The sequence below is a fragment of the Vanellus vanellus genome, assembly GCF_965231255.1.
Source record: "Vanellus vanellus genome assembly, chromosome: 13".
In the NCBI taxonomy this organism is placed as follows: Eukaryota; Metazoa; Chordata; class Aves; order Charadriiformes; family Charadriidae; genus Vanellus; species Vanellus vanellus.
The window spans coordinates 8,836,696-8,850,829 of NC_138918.1; the positions used below are offsets into that span (position 1 = coordinate 8,836,696).

Here is a 14,134-nt window from a genome sequence, read left to right on the forward strand (position 1 = left end):
TCACCTGAGTAGCTCCCGGGGCCTCCTCGGCGTAACGCCGTTCTGATGAGCTCAGACCCAGCCCTGCAGCTCCGCCCCGGCCCCGAGGGCTTCTTCCTTCTCCCCCTCTCAGTGGCGCCGGGCTCGGTTCGTCGGAGAGCCGCCCGCCTGCCGCCGCCACCTCACCGCTGTTCCCGCCCCCTCAGCGCCCAGCCGGGGGGGCGGGGCCAAGCGCTGTCAGGTGCACCTCCGGTGACGCGGCGGGCCCTGATTGGCGGACGCGGCGGGGAGGGGCGCTGCGGCCGGCAGGGAGGAAGGGGAGGAGGAGGTGCCGCGCCGGGTCGGACCGAGCAGCTTCCCTCCGCCGCCGCCCCCGCCAGCCCGGCCATGGCGTACGGTGGCCTGACGGTGCCTATCATCGTCATGAGCGTTTTCTGGGGGGTGGTCGGCGGCGTCCTGCCGTGGCTCGTACCCAAAGGGCCGAACCGCGGGTGAGTGACTGGGGGGCGGCGGGAGGTTGGGGCCGCTCTCAGTGGCGCAGCGGGCCCCTTCCCGTCCCCCTCAGGTACGGCGGGGGGGAATGGCAGCGTGTGAGGCGGGCCCGGCGCCCCGAGGCGGCGACGCGCCGTGCCCTTGCGGGCCCTCCGGGCAGCAGCGGCCTTGCGGCCCCGGCTCTCCCCAGTTCCCCTTTCCCCCGCCGTCCAGGCCTGTCGGCCGCCGGGGCTCCCCGCAGCGCCGTATCCGCCGTGCGCGCCGCTCCGCTAGGCCCGGAGCCGCCGCCTCTCTGCCGCAGTAGCCTTGCGGGCTCCTGATGGCCGTGCTGGCGCAGCGCGGAGGGCGGGCGGGCCCAGGGCCCAGGCGCCTGTGCCAGCCCAGACCCCACCGACGGCTGAAGGGCCGGAGCAAGCGCCCGTGAGGCTGCCTGAGCGCGGGGCCGGAGCCAGGAGCGGCGACTCCGCACCTTCGTAATCCGTCACGGTCTTGAGTTTTCCCCTCGAGCCCTGTAAAGGTCTGCATACACAGCGTCCTGTGGCAAGGAGGCGTATGGTTTAAGTTAGATGGTGTTCTGAGCAATAACTTCCTTTGTCTTCTGTTCCTGTCCTTTTCTAACTTACTCCACCATTCTCTAGTTTCCTACTGGATGAGACTGCAAAAGTTGCTGCCGTAGGTCTCTGTTCTGGCCTTAAATGTATGCTAGTGGCCTTGTAGCTGTGGTGGCCTGAGGACAAAAGTGGGGCGTCTAAGCAGAGACGTTTTTCCTGCAGTGATCGTAGCTGCTCAGATTAAAAATTAGACAAGTTTCTGTCTTTCTCTTTTTCCTAGGAGGTAATGACTTCTTAATCTCTCTTCCTCTCTGACATCCCCTCTACTCCACAGGTACAAACTGTATTTTCTCTTAGTTGTTTAAGTAAACTTGGAGGAATTTTCCTCAAGTTCTATTTAGCTCTGGTATTTACTGCCTCAGTTTCAAACCCGAAGTGTGTTTTGTGCCTGAAAACTTGCCTGTTCTCAGAAATACCTTGGAAATATGTCTTCCAGGCATGTCCTTAAAAGTATGTGGGTCACCAACAGATGTTCTGTCGCTATTCCAAAATATGGTTAACAAATATGAATAGAGCACTGCTGTGTTCTGATTCTATAGTACATGTATAGTAGCACTGTGTAGCCTGTTAACATCTCATCTTCTTAAACAAGATAAAAAAACCCCAACCTTGTACTCAAAGCCTGTTTCTGAATAGGATTCTTTTTCTATCAAAAGAAGTCAGTGCAGACATTAACTGACCTAAGAATTCACATTGCATATGTTAAAACTCCCAAACAATGACTCTGGGACTAGTGATAGACAAGTGAAAAATACTGAATGTTATCCATGTCATGAAAAGGTTGGAAGTTAATGACCTGGCATGAGTTCTTGTTACTTCGTTTGGGGGGCAAAATACACAGAGAGAAATACCTTTTTATAATTTAAAAAGAAAAAAAACAACCCTCCGCTTTGCTACTAAGTTCCATGAGCTGCATAGATCACTCGCTGTTAGAAAATTTCATTTCCTTTTCTACCATTTCAAAATCATGTGTGTGTATAGCTGCATTTCTACCATTTTCAGTTTCAATAGCTGCTCAGTTCTTGCTTCTTTTCAGCTTAACTATGGTTTCTGACACAGCTTTCTTTCAGCCAGAAAGGAAAATCTTAGCCTACAGATAATTTCATGTGGCTTTGAGATCTTGCGTTGTATTCAATTTGCGAAACCCTCATTCATGATATAAAATTCAAAGATATATTTTGATACCAAAATTTTCTTTAAGCATAATTTTGCAAATGGAGAAAATGTTTATTGTTTACCGTCATCATTAGAGCATCCAGCCTCAGTAGTTTACTAACTGGCTGGTAGAATTGACTGCGAAATGGAGCAAGGACACTGACTGCATAAGATTTTGCTCCTCTTTGGAGTGTTTTTTGTTAAATACAGTTGTATACCTCTGTTTGCCAGAGCTGTGTCAGTTCTTCTGCAGAGTCTTAGCTGTGCCTCTGCGACTTACTCAGCTGGAAGAAGTTAGAACACTCATGTTGAGTCACCTTCGATATGATCAAAGTTGAACTTGTTCTTGTTAGCTGGTTTGTTTTTTTTTTTTTCCAATGTATCTTGTGGTCAGTCATAACATGACACCTAATCAGCTGTTTCTTTCCGTCCTTTTTGCAGTGTTATCAACACAATGCTGGTGACATGTGCTGTTTGCTGCTACCTGTTGTAAGTATAAATGTCTTGCCTCTTAATCAAGGCACAGTTCTGATGTAATCGAAAGTTCCTTTTTTATATCCTCAAAACATTTGGGAAGAAGCTTTTCAAATGTGTCATGGAGATTTAGACACATGGTATTCTTTGACAGCTCTTAGAATTCTTAGTTCTAAAGACCTTCAATATGCTGAAGAAAACATTTTCCTGTTGGAAGATACTGAATTAAAACAGAATTCTTCTTGTTGTCCTCTGACACATAACTGTTGAATAGTGCTCTGCGTTGACTTGATGTTATTCCTTTCCAGTTCACTAGCTTATTTACTCAAGAGTATAATGGCAGTTTGTCAATTCTAGAATTTTTCTGATTCACAGTAGCAAAATTTTGCCTTTTTCATTCTTTATACCTTACATTTATTTCTAAGATGATATAAATTTAAACCTACCGATGAGTGTTGCTTTACTTAGTTTGGTTGAGTGTATTCTTGAAGTCTGGTAGAGCAGTGGGTGGAACAACTTACAAGCGGGGGTTTTTTTATATATCAAAGCATCACAAAAATATTTGTCATATATTAAGACCATTTCTATTTAAATGCACAGTATATTTTGAGGCTGCCTCTTTTATGTCAGAGAATTAGTAGAAAAACAAAATGACTTGTTGAGGAACTGACCATATCATGTTTTTTTGTCAGGAGGTAAACCAACTGTAGCCTGCAAGGGGAAGCATGGGTGGGTTTTTTTGGGGGGGTCATCTTTTGGGTTTTTTTTAAAAGACTAAAGACTGATCTTGTCAAAGAAAGTGCTGTGCAGAAATAACCGAAAGAATTTGTTACGGAGAGTAAATTGGTAAAAGTCAGGTTAGATCTTTAGGGTTAACTTGTAGTAAAATCATTATTCAGAGTTCCATTTGGACCTGAGTAGTATTTGTACTTTCCTGAAGTATTTAAGCGTCATTTACGCTGCTCTAAGAAGCTTAACATGAATATTTAGAGAAATGAATCTCTAATCTCAAGATTCATTCTTAAGAGCTGTCAGACAAAAGCCATATTGCCAGTGTCAGCATATTCCAGGAGAGGCCTCTTTGGTTCCATGGTGGGTTGGCCTGTGGCACAGGTTTATGCAGGTTTGATTTAGTTTAATAATGTGATATTGAGGTTTTATAGAGGTGAGGCCTTTTGTTATTATTATTCAGTGTATTTGACATGTGAAGTCTTAAAAAAAAAATCATTCTACTGGATAATTGGGAAAGTACAGCAAACTTGTTCTGTGTTTTGTATCTATGAGAGTTTTTTTAAATTAAAGTTTTGCTGAGCAGATGTAGAAAATTGAGAAAAGCTTTGTAGTGCCATCAACTTGAATTTGGGATTGAAATTCGGGAATCAGAGTGCTATGAAGGTCTCCTTGCCTGCCCATGAATTACGTAGCAGCCCAATCTCATGGTAGGTCCCAATGCTTGGCTAAGAAAGGGCAACTGGATGCTCATTTTTACTAGGTTACAGTAAGTTGGGGGCGGGGGGGAAGGTTTTGGGGTTTGTTTTGGTTTTGTTTAAGTTTAAAGTTCTCACTTAAGTTCTTCCTACTCTGTGTTTTAACAAATAATGTACTACTCTTCTGAAATCCTGGAAGCTTAGGGTTTACTATCTTTATTGTTTGAAGAAGGACAGTTTCCTTGAAGTGGAGGCCACGTGGCATCTGCACAATCCTCCGGATTATAATGCAGAATGTATTTGTTGTAGAATTTCTGAACTTTGACTGAATGCTGTGAACTCTTCAAAAGTGTGGTGGTATTTCACTTGTAAGTTTAGTGATTGTTGTGCTGAAACAGACCTATTATAAATCTAGTGTCATTAACATGATTTATCATCTGTTCTTGCATGTCCAGTGAGGGGCATCTTTCGTAATCTTGTGGGCTCTAACTTGTTTTCTGTATTCCCTTTGGCTTTCTCCAATTACACCTTGAAAAAAGAGCAGCAGCAAAACCTTGTTATGTTTTTAACCATCGGTAGTTAACCCAACCACATAAATCACATACATAGTGTCTGCTTGCCAGAATACAACAAAAAGCAGATTTTTCTCCTCATATTCCAAGATAGAACTTGCCTACTCACACAGTCTGTCCCTGCCCCCCCCCCCCCGAATTCTGTATAAAATCACTGAACAGCCCTGGTTGGAAAGAACATCGAAAGATCATCTGGTCCAACCTTTCTTTCCTCTGCTTTATTCAAATGCATGTAAATTTGTTCTTCCCATGTCTGTTTTCTTTTTTGGGGGAGACACTGAAAAAAATTTCAGACCTTAATTTTGGTGACTAAAGAAAGAGACTAATTTTTCATGCCAGTCTTGAAGGAAGCCTGAAAGAATGGGTTCTGAGGATTCGTCGTTGCATATGTTAGGGTTAAAATAACTTGTGTTGTCCCAGGTGTGGTCTCTTCTGTATTTGTGTGTCCTTAGTAGGTAGCTAGTACTGTTATCTACTTCTTTGTAGAGTTGTTGAGAACTCTGCTAGACCTTCTTTCATACTCTTTGAGTTGCCTTTCAGTTGAAAATAGGGAAAAAAAACTATTTCCTGTCTTCATTAAATGCCACTTGATTGACAGATTGATATGCATCAAACTGAATTTGTGTTAACTAAATTTGAAGTGAATCAAATTTCAACCTAAAGCTGTTTCTTCTGTGTTTAGATTAACAGTGATCATTTTGAATAACAATATTGTTCACATGGTGTTAATTTGGTCGTTCTATGGAAAATTTTTGTTTAGGTAAGTGTGTAATTTAGGTACAGATATTGTACCTAGCAGCCTTTTGAAGGAGAATACATAAGCCTTAGGAACCCAGTAAAATATGAGGCAAAGTATAAGGAGTTACTGCTGCAGAAATTGTAGGTTACGCCATGTTGTAAGGTACTGTCAAAGTCTAAATCTGTTTTGCTGTTTACAAAGCAGTTCCTGAAACAGTACCATGATATTCTACTAACAGAGGACAATGTGCTTGGAAAATGGTATTATTTGCTACTGATTCTAAAAGGATTAAAATATGGTTGCCCAAATTGACATTTAAACAGAGATAGCAGGACCTTAATTTGTAATACGCAGCATAGACAGATGGCAGTTATGGTAGAAAGACCTTTTAAAAAATCTTTCTGGTGGAACATAAGGGACTTTAATTTTCTTGTCTGAGCTGGGTAATTAACTGTTGTTAAGTGGTATCTGGTAGAATTTAAGGACCTGTGGGTGGCTCGAATGCCATACCTGATTTTAGCAACTCTGGAACGTTACACGTTGGATACAGAGGCTTGCTTTGTTTTACTTTGAATGCTGTGTTTTATTTTGCGTTGTCATGATAGATTATTGTATAAGGCAGCATCGCTTAAGCAAAATGGGGGTTGGGGGAAAAGATGGAAAAGCTTTTATCTTGAATGCAAGGGAGTCATAGAGTTCAGTGCCTAACTAGTGCTTTAAATTATTAGGCCCTAGCAGAGCAGGGAGGAGGAATATACTATTGACCTGTAATGCCACTATGGCTTGGAGATTGGGTATCCAGCATAGTCCCAACAAATAGCTTTTGAAAACTGCACAGTACTTGCCTAAAGCATAGTTATACAGCTGGGACACGTCAATATTTCAAATGTGCTTCCAGCTCATTTAATTCACAGCCATGCTGGGTCTGAACTTAGGAAGCATAGAGAGGTGAGATATTTGTGCACAGAGTTCCTTCCTTCTGTACAGTGAGAAAGAGAATAATGTGCTTTCACAGGCTTTTAGTGTTCCTACCCTCCTCCCACTTCTGTTAGTTCAGGATGCTAAAGGCAGATGGTACAGTGCTCTGGCACCCCTTCTATCTGTCTTTTGTATCTGAAAATTAACCCTTGCAAAATAAATGCTGTGATATCTTTAAAAGCTAATTTTCCTTTCTCCCAAGTAAATTTAACAATGATTAACATGGTTGCAAAATGCATTGTTGTCATCGTTTTGGATAGCAAAGTAGAAACAGGTCAACCTGCCGGTTATTGGCTCTTCCTGGTGGTGTCTTGCTGATGTTTTAATTGCTTTGTAGAGCCTGCTACGTGTTTCAAGGCTTGCATGACTGATAGACTGCTGCAGGCTCAGAACATCATTTCAAGTAGAGTCCTACTTTGTGCAAAACTGAAAGTGGCATGGAAAATAAATATTTGTAAATTTTAAGGGGATTGATATGTTTTCTTTAAGTCTGGCCCACATCTTTTGCCCCTGGCTGTTCTAGCCATTTTACAGCCAACCTGCACTTCATTTGCTGGTCAAAGCATCAAGGTTTGTGTGGAATTTTCCATGACTGCCTAAGCACTCTGATACATTTGTGGCAGCTCCCATTACAAAGCTGCTCTGCTTTTTCTCCTCCTTACAAAGCATTCTAGAAATAGCAGACAGATGAGCCAGTGTGTTCACTAAATGTGTTTATATAGTTAGTATTTAACATAGATTTAAATCCATGGAAACGTCCATTGCTTTTTCTGAATATTGTAATATTTACAAAGCAAATATATCTTTTAACAGTGGAATATTTATTTCTGTTAAGCTTTCCTGGATAATTTCCACAAACTACATTCCTCTTGTTCTCAGTTCTGGCTATGGCTTCTGCAGCATTAATTTGTGAGCTGCTCTGATGACAAGTGGCTGCTGTTGCTGATCATCTGGGGTTTGTTGTCACGTTGGTTTTCTTGCTGTGGGTTTTTTTTAATTTTGTGTGTGTTCCTGTAGCATTGCACCTTTTTGCTTCAGGTCTCTGTTTATTGACCTCTGTGCCAGGCTTAATTTCACTTTTGTTCAATCTCTGATGAAAAATATACCATGTCTGCAAGGGTAGGTTGTCGTGCACTGAAAATAAGAGCAAATGAGAGAGAGGATGTTTCTTAGGGGGTTTTATTTGAAGGATGCTTCCAAGGCACTGAGAAAAGGTCTGTCTCTCCTATGTTTCTGTCTCCTGAGCCCACAAATACCTGAGTTTCATATATCTCAAAACATTTACCTGTCAAAGGAAAAGTAAGAGGGAAATGCTGTCAGGTGGGTTTGTGTTGCTTTAAATCGAACGGGACAATTTGTTGTTTCAGTTGTGGACTGATTTGGTACCAGATCTTAATTGCTGGTATCTGGTCTTTGTGTATGAGCTTGAGTAAAGTTTTCATTTGATACTAGACCTTCCTGAAAATAATCTCCTCTGATAGTACTTGTGCTTTGGACAAGCCTCTCCGTTATCGTAAGCTTTGTAATTTGGCTGATGTTCTCTCTTTTGGGTTGGGGGGGTTGTCTTGCAGTTGGCTGATTGCGATTCTGGCTCAACTCAACCCTCTCTTTGGGCCGCAGTTAAGCAATGAAACAATCTGGTATCTTAAATATGACTGGCCTTAAGGATGTCTGTCCTCTGCTGCAATTTATTGACTAGGTGAGTATAATCAGATTTATTAATATATTTGGTATGTTAGAGCCTCAGGAGAAATTCAACAGTAGTGTAAGCAGTGTGTTTGGAATTGCTAGCTGTTTTGCAGGAGAAATCTATCTTTCTATAGGCTGCAACAAAACATGTTTTGGGTGTTAATCTTGACTGGATACCGTGTAAAGCTTGGACTGAATTCTTGTACAGTTATTTTTCTTTGCTATCATGTCATGTGGTGCTGGTTTCAGTAAGCAGTGGTTTGTAAGAAGAACAGTACATTTCTTCTTCCCACAAAAAAAAAAAAAAAAAAAAAAAAAAAACCAATAATTGGGCTGGGGTGTCTTAATAGCTAGCATAAGTGGATTTCCTGATCTTTAACAATTGTTAAACCTATCCAAGCCTACTACCATTTCATCGAAGACCTGTCCTGATTTCCAAGGAAATGTGCAATTGCCCTCATTCATCTGGGAAGTCAGAGTGAGAATTGCAATTAGAATGGTTCTTTATCTCCTGTCAATGTATAGCACTGACACTGAGCTTGCAGATTAATGTTTTATTTTTTTTAATGATAGCCTGTGTGCAACTTTAATCATAGATGAGCCTGGTGGTTGCTATCTGGGTAGTGCTATTGGAATGCTGTTGTTGCAGTTCCTGGGTATGCTTTCTGACATGACCAGCAAAAATACAAAGTCTTGTACTAAAAGTACCACGATGACTTCAGGTTTCTCTAGAATGGCAGCATTTGGCATTGAAGGTTCAAATGAAGGATAGCTGAGGAAAGAAGTACCCATGATTTTAGTTTTAGTGCTGGTAATTGAATAATTAGACACGTTTAGTTTTTTACCTTTTTTAGTTCTTGTTCTTTTAGGTTTAACTGCCTACTCCCTTGCTGTTCTTACTTTAACTTCTGTTTATAGAAGTCCAATAGCAGCAGACAGATGATAGTTGATGTTACAGCTCAGTTAAATGCTGTCTGTAAAGCCTCCTGAACATTTACCCTGAAGCAAAACTCTACTGCTTCAAAGTAGGCTTCGTCTGAACTGTGGTGTTGTCAGACTGTGGTGTATATGTCTGTAGCTTCTCTTTTAAGCAGTAAGCAGAAGCTAAAGGTAGACTTGGCCCTGCTTCAAGTGGAGGCCTGTAATTAGCTAAGTCAGTCAAGCTGAATTTCCTATGTGCATTTTCACTGCTCATGTGTTAACACATAATTAGTTAGCTAAAACAGAGACCAGTGTATTCTGGTAATGGGTATACAAATCCCTGAATCCCATAGGATAACTCAGTTTCCTGGGATCTGAAATGGAAATGTAGTTATCTGGACAAGTGGATGCCTTGGATATAAAAATTCAGCTTCCTTCTGACTGATAAATGGTCTGCGTGTTGCAGCCAGCAAGGACATACTGGAGATGAGATAGAACTCTTGGACTCTAGGCGCCTGCTAAAAGAATCGGGGCTTTCCCCCTCCTTTTCAGTGAAGGATTTTCCAGAGAACGGGAAGTAAATTTGTACCAAGGAAGAGGGAACTAATGCATTCTAGGATCACCAGAAGGCTTATGTGAGGAGCTGTCATTTTTAAATGGATGGAGAATTTGAGACCTATATAGTGCACGCTGTTGCGTTTTAAAACAAACTGCTTCATATCTTTTTTGATATATCTGATTTCACTGGCTTATTTTTAGAATAAAATGAAGGTTCTTCTCTTTGTGAAAAAGAACGCTTTAAAAAGGTAAAAGTGTATAATAATCCTCAAATATTATAGTTAACTATTATGTTCTTTCTTGCTAGAAGTGTGCTATTACAGGACATGCTATTCTCCCCAATCTTGTTTGAATTACTCTTGCAGTTTGAGTGAGCTGAGCAGCAAGGACGTGGCTACCTTGATCAAGCTGCAGTGTCCTGTCTTTTCCTGTTGAGCCTCCTGTTGAGTTTCTCACTAGACGGGAGCTGTGAATTAGATTCCGTCTGAAAGAGTTGGGATATATCTCTGGCACTGCATGGAATCCCATAAATATAGCTACCATTTCTTGTTTGACCAGTTATTTTTGGCTGTTAAGATGTGCTTTTACAGCACTCAAGGTGCGTGTACCTCCCATTTCTTTTTCAGTTGAGGTTTGGATGAATTAGTACAGACAATGCAAAGAGTTAAAGAGAATGAAATACTAACTCCCAGAGTGGAGAGATCTTAACTGAAAATGAGGATAGTCCAAGCAAACCCATTTTACTTGACCAACGGAGCAGGCTGAAAATGCACCCAAAAGTCTACTGCATTCTAGTGAGGAGCTTCTACAGGTTGATCTATGCCAAATTACAGAAGTTTGGTCTGTCTTTTCCATCAGTACCCCTGCAATTCAATAATGATGATGTATCAGATAACTTATCTATATAACCAAGTTAATGGCTTGGGTGGCAATATGTAAGAACATGCAAAATTCTGTAGCTGTGTTACATCTGGGCTGTAGCCTCTCTTAAGCAATGTGATCTAATGCTGCCTTTACTCCTTAACTTTTCTCAATTTACAGTCTGTGTTCTCAGACCAGGATCTTTCTTCATGCAAGGGCAAGAAGGGCTATCATCCAGATGACTGGATGCTGTTACAGCATTGAAAACTTTCTAGTAAAATAGTTGTTCTACTGGCTTGTAATGTAACTAGAACTACTTGCAGTAACTTCGGAAATGAAACCACTAAGAAAGCAAAGAAAGGAGAGATTACTCTTGAACCTCCATATAGATGAACTACCTACGGTTCTTGACCATTTCTCAGTGCATTTGTGGAATGGAAGTAGTTGTAGTTTACGACCAGGTCTTCAATTAGTAAATTGTCTCCATGAAAAAGAATAATTAAGTTGCCTCTTGCTTTGCAGGTAAAGAAGAGATTTCCTCCAGATGAAAAACTCCACTGACCCAAAGATGCCCTTAACATAGTTGGTTGGATACCAAGCCTGCATTAATGCCTTAACCTTTCTATTGTTTTTCAAATGGCTTGTTGAAAGCCCTGTATTTTTTCCTACTATACCATTTAACAGTGTGCCTAATGCAATTTTTACTCCTCTTCGGTACTGTAAATTTTTGTCTGTTAATTTAATATGTGATGAAAATTTCTAAAGTTTTTAGGGGTCAAATCAGCTTTCCTGTTCATTTTACTCACCCCGTAGAAAAACTGTATATATCTTCCAGGTCTTAGGTTGTTGCTGTGCTTTCACCCCTGTTCTGTTTGACTGCACTTGAAAAAAATGTGTGCAATGAAACTGTATGAGGAGAGGAGAAACAGTGGTGCCACATGCTGATGGCATTTCTTTTTTTAAAATGACTTGTGTTCTTGGGAAATTTGGTCTTAAATTTCTCATGCCTGGAAATAAAACTTATCCTCTGCTTTATACAGAACTCTCTTGTGCCATGTTTAACTGTACTGTTATGATGTGCTTTTTCTGTGGTTTTAATCAGACAATAGTTGGCCAGAGTTGAGCAAACTTAGATGATGTGGATAAACTCTAATAAAGTCATGGCGTGTGATGAGGGGAGCACACTTGCTGCCTGTATCAAGACCTCTCGGGTAGTTCTAAAAGAGTATTAAATTTGCAATCTAAAATTGCTGAAAAGTGTGCCGGAAGAAGCGAATGCTTAGCGCGAGAGTCTCCTGTCCATGAACTTCCCGCTGTCTGATACTAGGCAACTAAGTAGCAGATATAACATGACTAGTTTGAATGAAGCATAAATAGTAATTTTGGTAGAAGCCCTAGCCTTTTTGAGGGATACATATGGTAACAAGCAATTTGAACTGAACAGAAAACATAGCAATTGTTTCATACTGACTTGACACTTGCACGTGGAATTGCGGACCTGATAAAGCACATGATAATGTAGGCCAGAGATGAAAGATTGCCGAGGCTCCTGGATGTCAGCTGAGCCATGGGGTCGGGATTGAATCTAGAAAGTAATTTGCTAAGGAATAGCAAAGGATATAGGTACTGCTGCATGCATAGGAGTCTTTGTGTATGCTGTCTTACCTCCTTAAATCATCTCCAGATAAGTTACTCCTCACTGTGTGGTGGTGTTATGCACAAGGACATAATGGAGTGGTTCTTTGTTTTGTTTTTTTCTTCTTCCTTTTGGATGGCAGAAGGAAACTTGTTAACATGTTCCATGGGATAGTACTCATTAATATACAGGAAATTCTGAGGTCCTGATAAAATGCTGTAGCTTGCGTTGATGGAAAACTGGACAGTGTGAATTGCAAAAGAAACAAGAATGCGTCTGCTATTACTAATAAGTATTGTGACTGTTGGGACTGGAATAGTGGATTTTTTTCAAGCTGTATTGTAACATGGGAGAAGTTGTATACCATAATGCTATAGTCTGGGGCAAATAATTCGTAGGAAAATTGGAAACCAAATGATCTTTTTTATAAGGTTGGGTTTTTTTTAAGTGTGTGTGGAGGGTAAGATATGTTGACATCATACGGGGAGGAAAAATGCTTCAAGACTCTGGTGACAGTTTTGAATATGTAACAGTTTCTTAAAATATATTGATCTGCCTGTCTCATTTACCCTGAAGTGAGACATCAAAAAAGAAAACATCCAGTGACACACAGTGGTATTAGTATATTGGTATTGTCACTTTCTTTAACAAGCTTTCTGTTCTAGGTTCTAAGCTCTCGCTCACTGTAGAAGACACAGGAGATGTAAAACAGAGTTCACTTGGCGTATTTTACTACTGATGAATTTAATGTAAAGAGCTATTCAGAGCCTGGACAAACAACCCATAGTTCAATTTTTATTTACGTTCTTTCCAGATAAAGAAATTTCCCTTTACCTGAATGGTTAATAATTTCTCTGAAGCAGAGACCAGGTAGTGGCATGGTTGAAGATGTTGAAAAAATAATGTTTTGTTTATGTTCTGCTGAATGTTGTGTGACCTACCATCTGCATCATGATTGTGGAACGGACTGCTCCATACGTGCCAGGAATTAACACTGCTGCAGATAATTTCTTTTTTTTGCATGACTACAGGAAATTGGAGCAGACAGATTCAGGCGCTGGTGTTTAACAAACCGTGCAGGTATCGAAGCCTTTAATGGTTTCCTCTTGCTTTGTGACAGCAGAAGAGAACGCAGAATGTTAAAGTCTACATGAAGGAACCTTGCTGGTGCTTGAAGTAGGTGGAGAGCCTGGGTCTGCAGGGAAACTATCTGACCTCTGTGTGTGTACCAGTATTTTGGGGGAAGGTAAAAAGTGAGGAAGATTCAGGAAACTGACTCCATAGCCAAGTCTTGAAGACTTTAAGTCGTAAACATTGGCAGCATGTAGAGCAAGTGTTCGGGTCAGGGTCATGTCAAAGGCTTTTAACTTATTTTTGTTTGTATTGTTTAGGAAATTCATATATCCGGATCTGTGCCCCTCATGGGAGATTGTTCCGCAGAGTTTATGGAAGTTTGCTTTTCCTCTACTGGAAATGATGGCATCATTTTACTCATGTGAAGGGCTTTGAGTTAGTTGTCGGGGGGGGGGGCTGCTCCTGTGTTTCCAGAATCATGCATTACCAACCAAAATAATGTTGCTTCTTTCTTTGTATTGTCTGCATGATTGGTTTTAAGTACAGCAGAAAGAGGGTTTGTTACCACAGAGAGCTGAAATGCAAAAAGTCATCTAAACAGTAGAAAAAATACTCTTTACAATTAGTAAGATAAGAACAGCCGGGTCTTTATTTATTTATTAGTAATTTCACCAGTTGTGTCTTAAGTGCTGTGTTTGTAGCAGCAGACGGTAGCAGAAACACACGGCTGCGGTAGGAGACGGGCGGGTCCCAATTGACAGTAGGTGAGCGGGACCGCCCCGCCTTAAATACCCCCCGCGCGCCTCTCTGCCGTCACGTGACGGGGGAGGCCCCGCCGGGGCGGCGCCCTATTGGCCGGCGGGGCGACGGCCGGCGATTGGCTGGCGCAGCCTTTCCCCCCCCCCCCCCCTCCCTCCCTCCCCACGTGAGGGGGGCGAGTCACGCGATTTCCGGGAACCCGTCAGGAA

General features: G+C 41.6%; 1 protein-coding gene across 2 annotated transcripts; it reads left to right on the forward strand.

The window, feature by feature from the left end:
* The first annotated feature begins 294 nt into the window (after positions 1 to 294).
* Positions 295 to 11,498, forward strand: ATP6V0E1 (ATPase H+ transporting V0 subunit e1). 2 transcript variants are annotated; one of them, XM_082489990.1, is made up of 4 exons: positions 295 to 470; positions 2,679 to 2,726; positions 7,999 to 8,126; positions 10,979 to 11,498. In XM_082489990.1, exons 1-3 carry the CDS (start codon positions 367 to 369, stop codon positions 8,090 to 8,092), a joined length of 246 nt encoding a protein of 81 aa, XP_082346116.1. In that variant the 5' UTR covers positions 295 to 366; the 3' UTR covers positions 8,093 to 8,126; positions 10,979 to 11,498. The 2 variants fall into 2 exon arrangements, with proteins under 2 accessions (XP_082346116.1, XP_082346117.1); XM_082489991.1 differs by lacking the exon at positions 10,979 to 11,498 and adding an exon at positions 9,961 to 10,951.
* Positions 11,499 to 14,134: the final 2,636 nt, after the last annotated feature.

Bases quoted from the DNA above. Each gene is read 5' to 3' on its own strand.
- ATP6V0E1 (XM_082489990.1), top strand. From the start codon at position 367: ATGGCGTACGGTGGCCTGACGGTGCCTATCATCGTCATGAGCGTTTTC. The intron at 471-2,678 runs GTGAGTGACTGG...TCCTTTTTGCAG, and splicing joins CCCAAAGGGCCGAACCGCGG to TGTTATCAACACAATGCTGG. The intron at 2,727-7,998 runs GTAAGTATAAAT...GTTGTCTTGCAG, and splicing joins GCTGTTTGCTGCTACCTGTT to TTGGCTGATTGCGATTCTGG.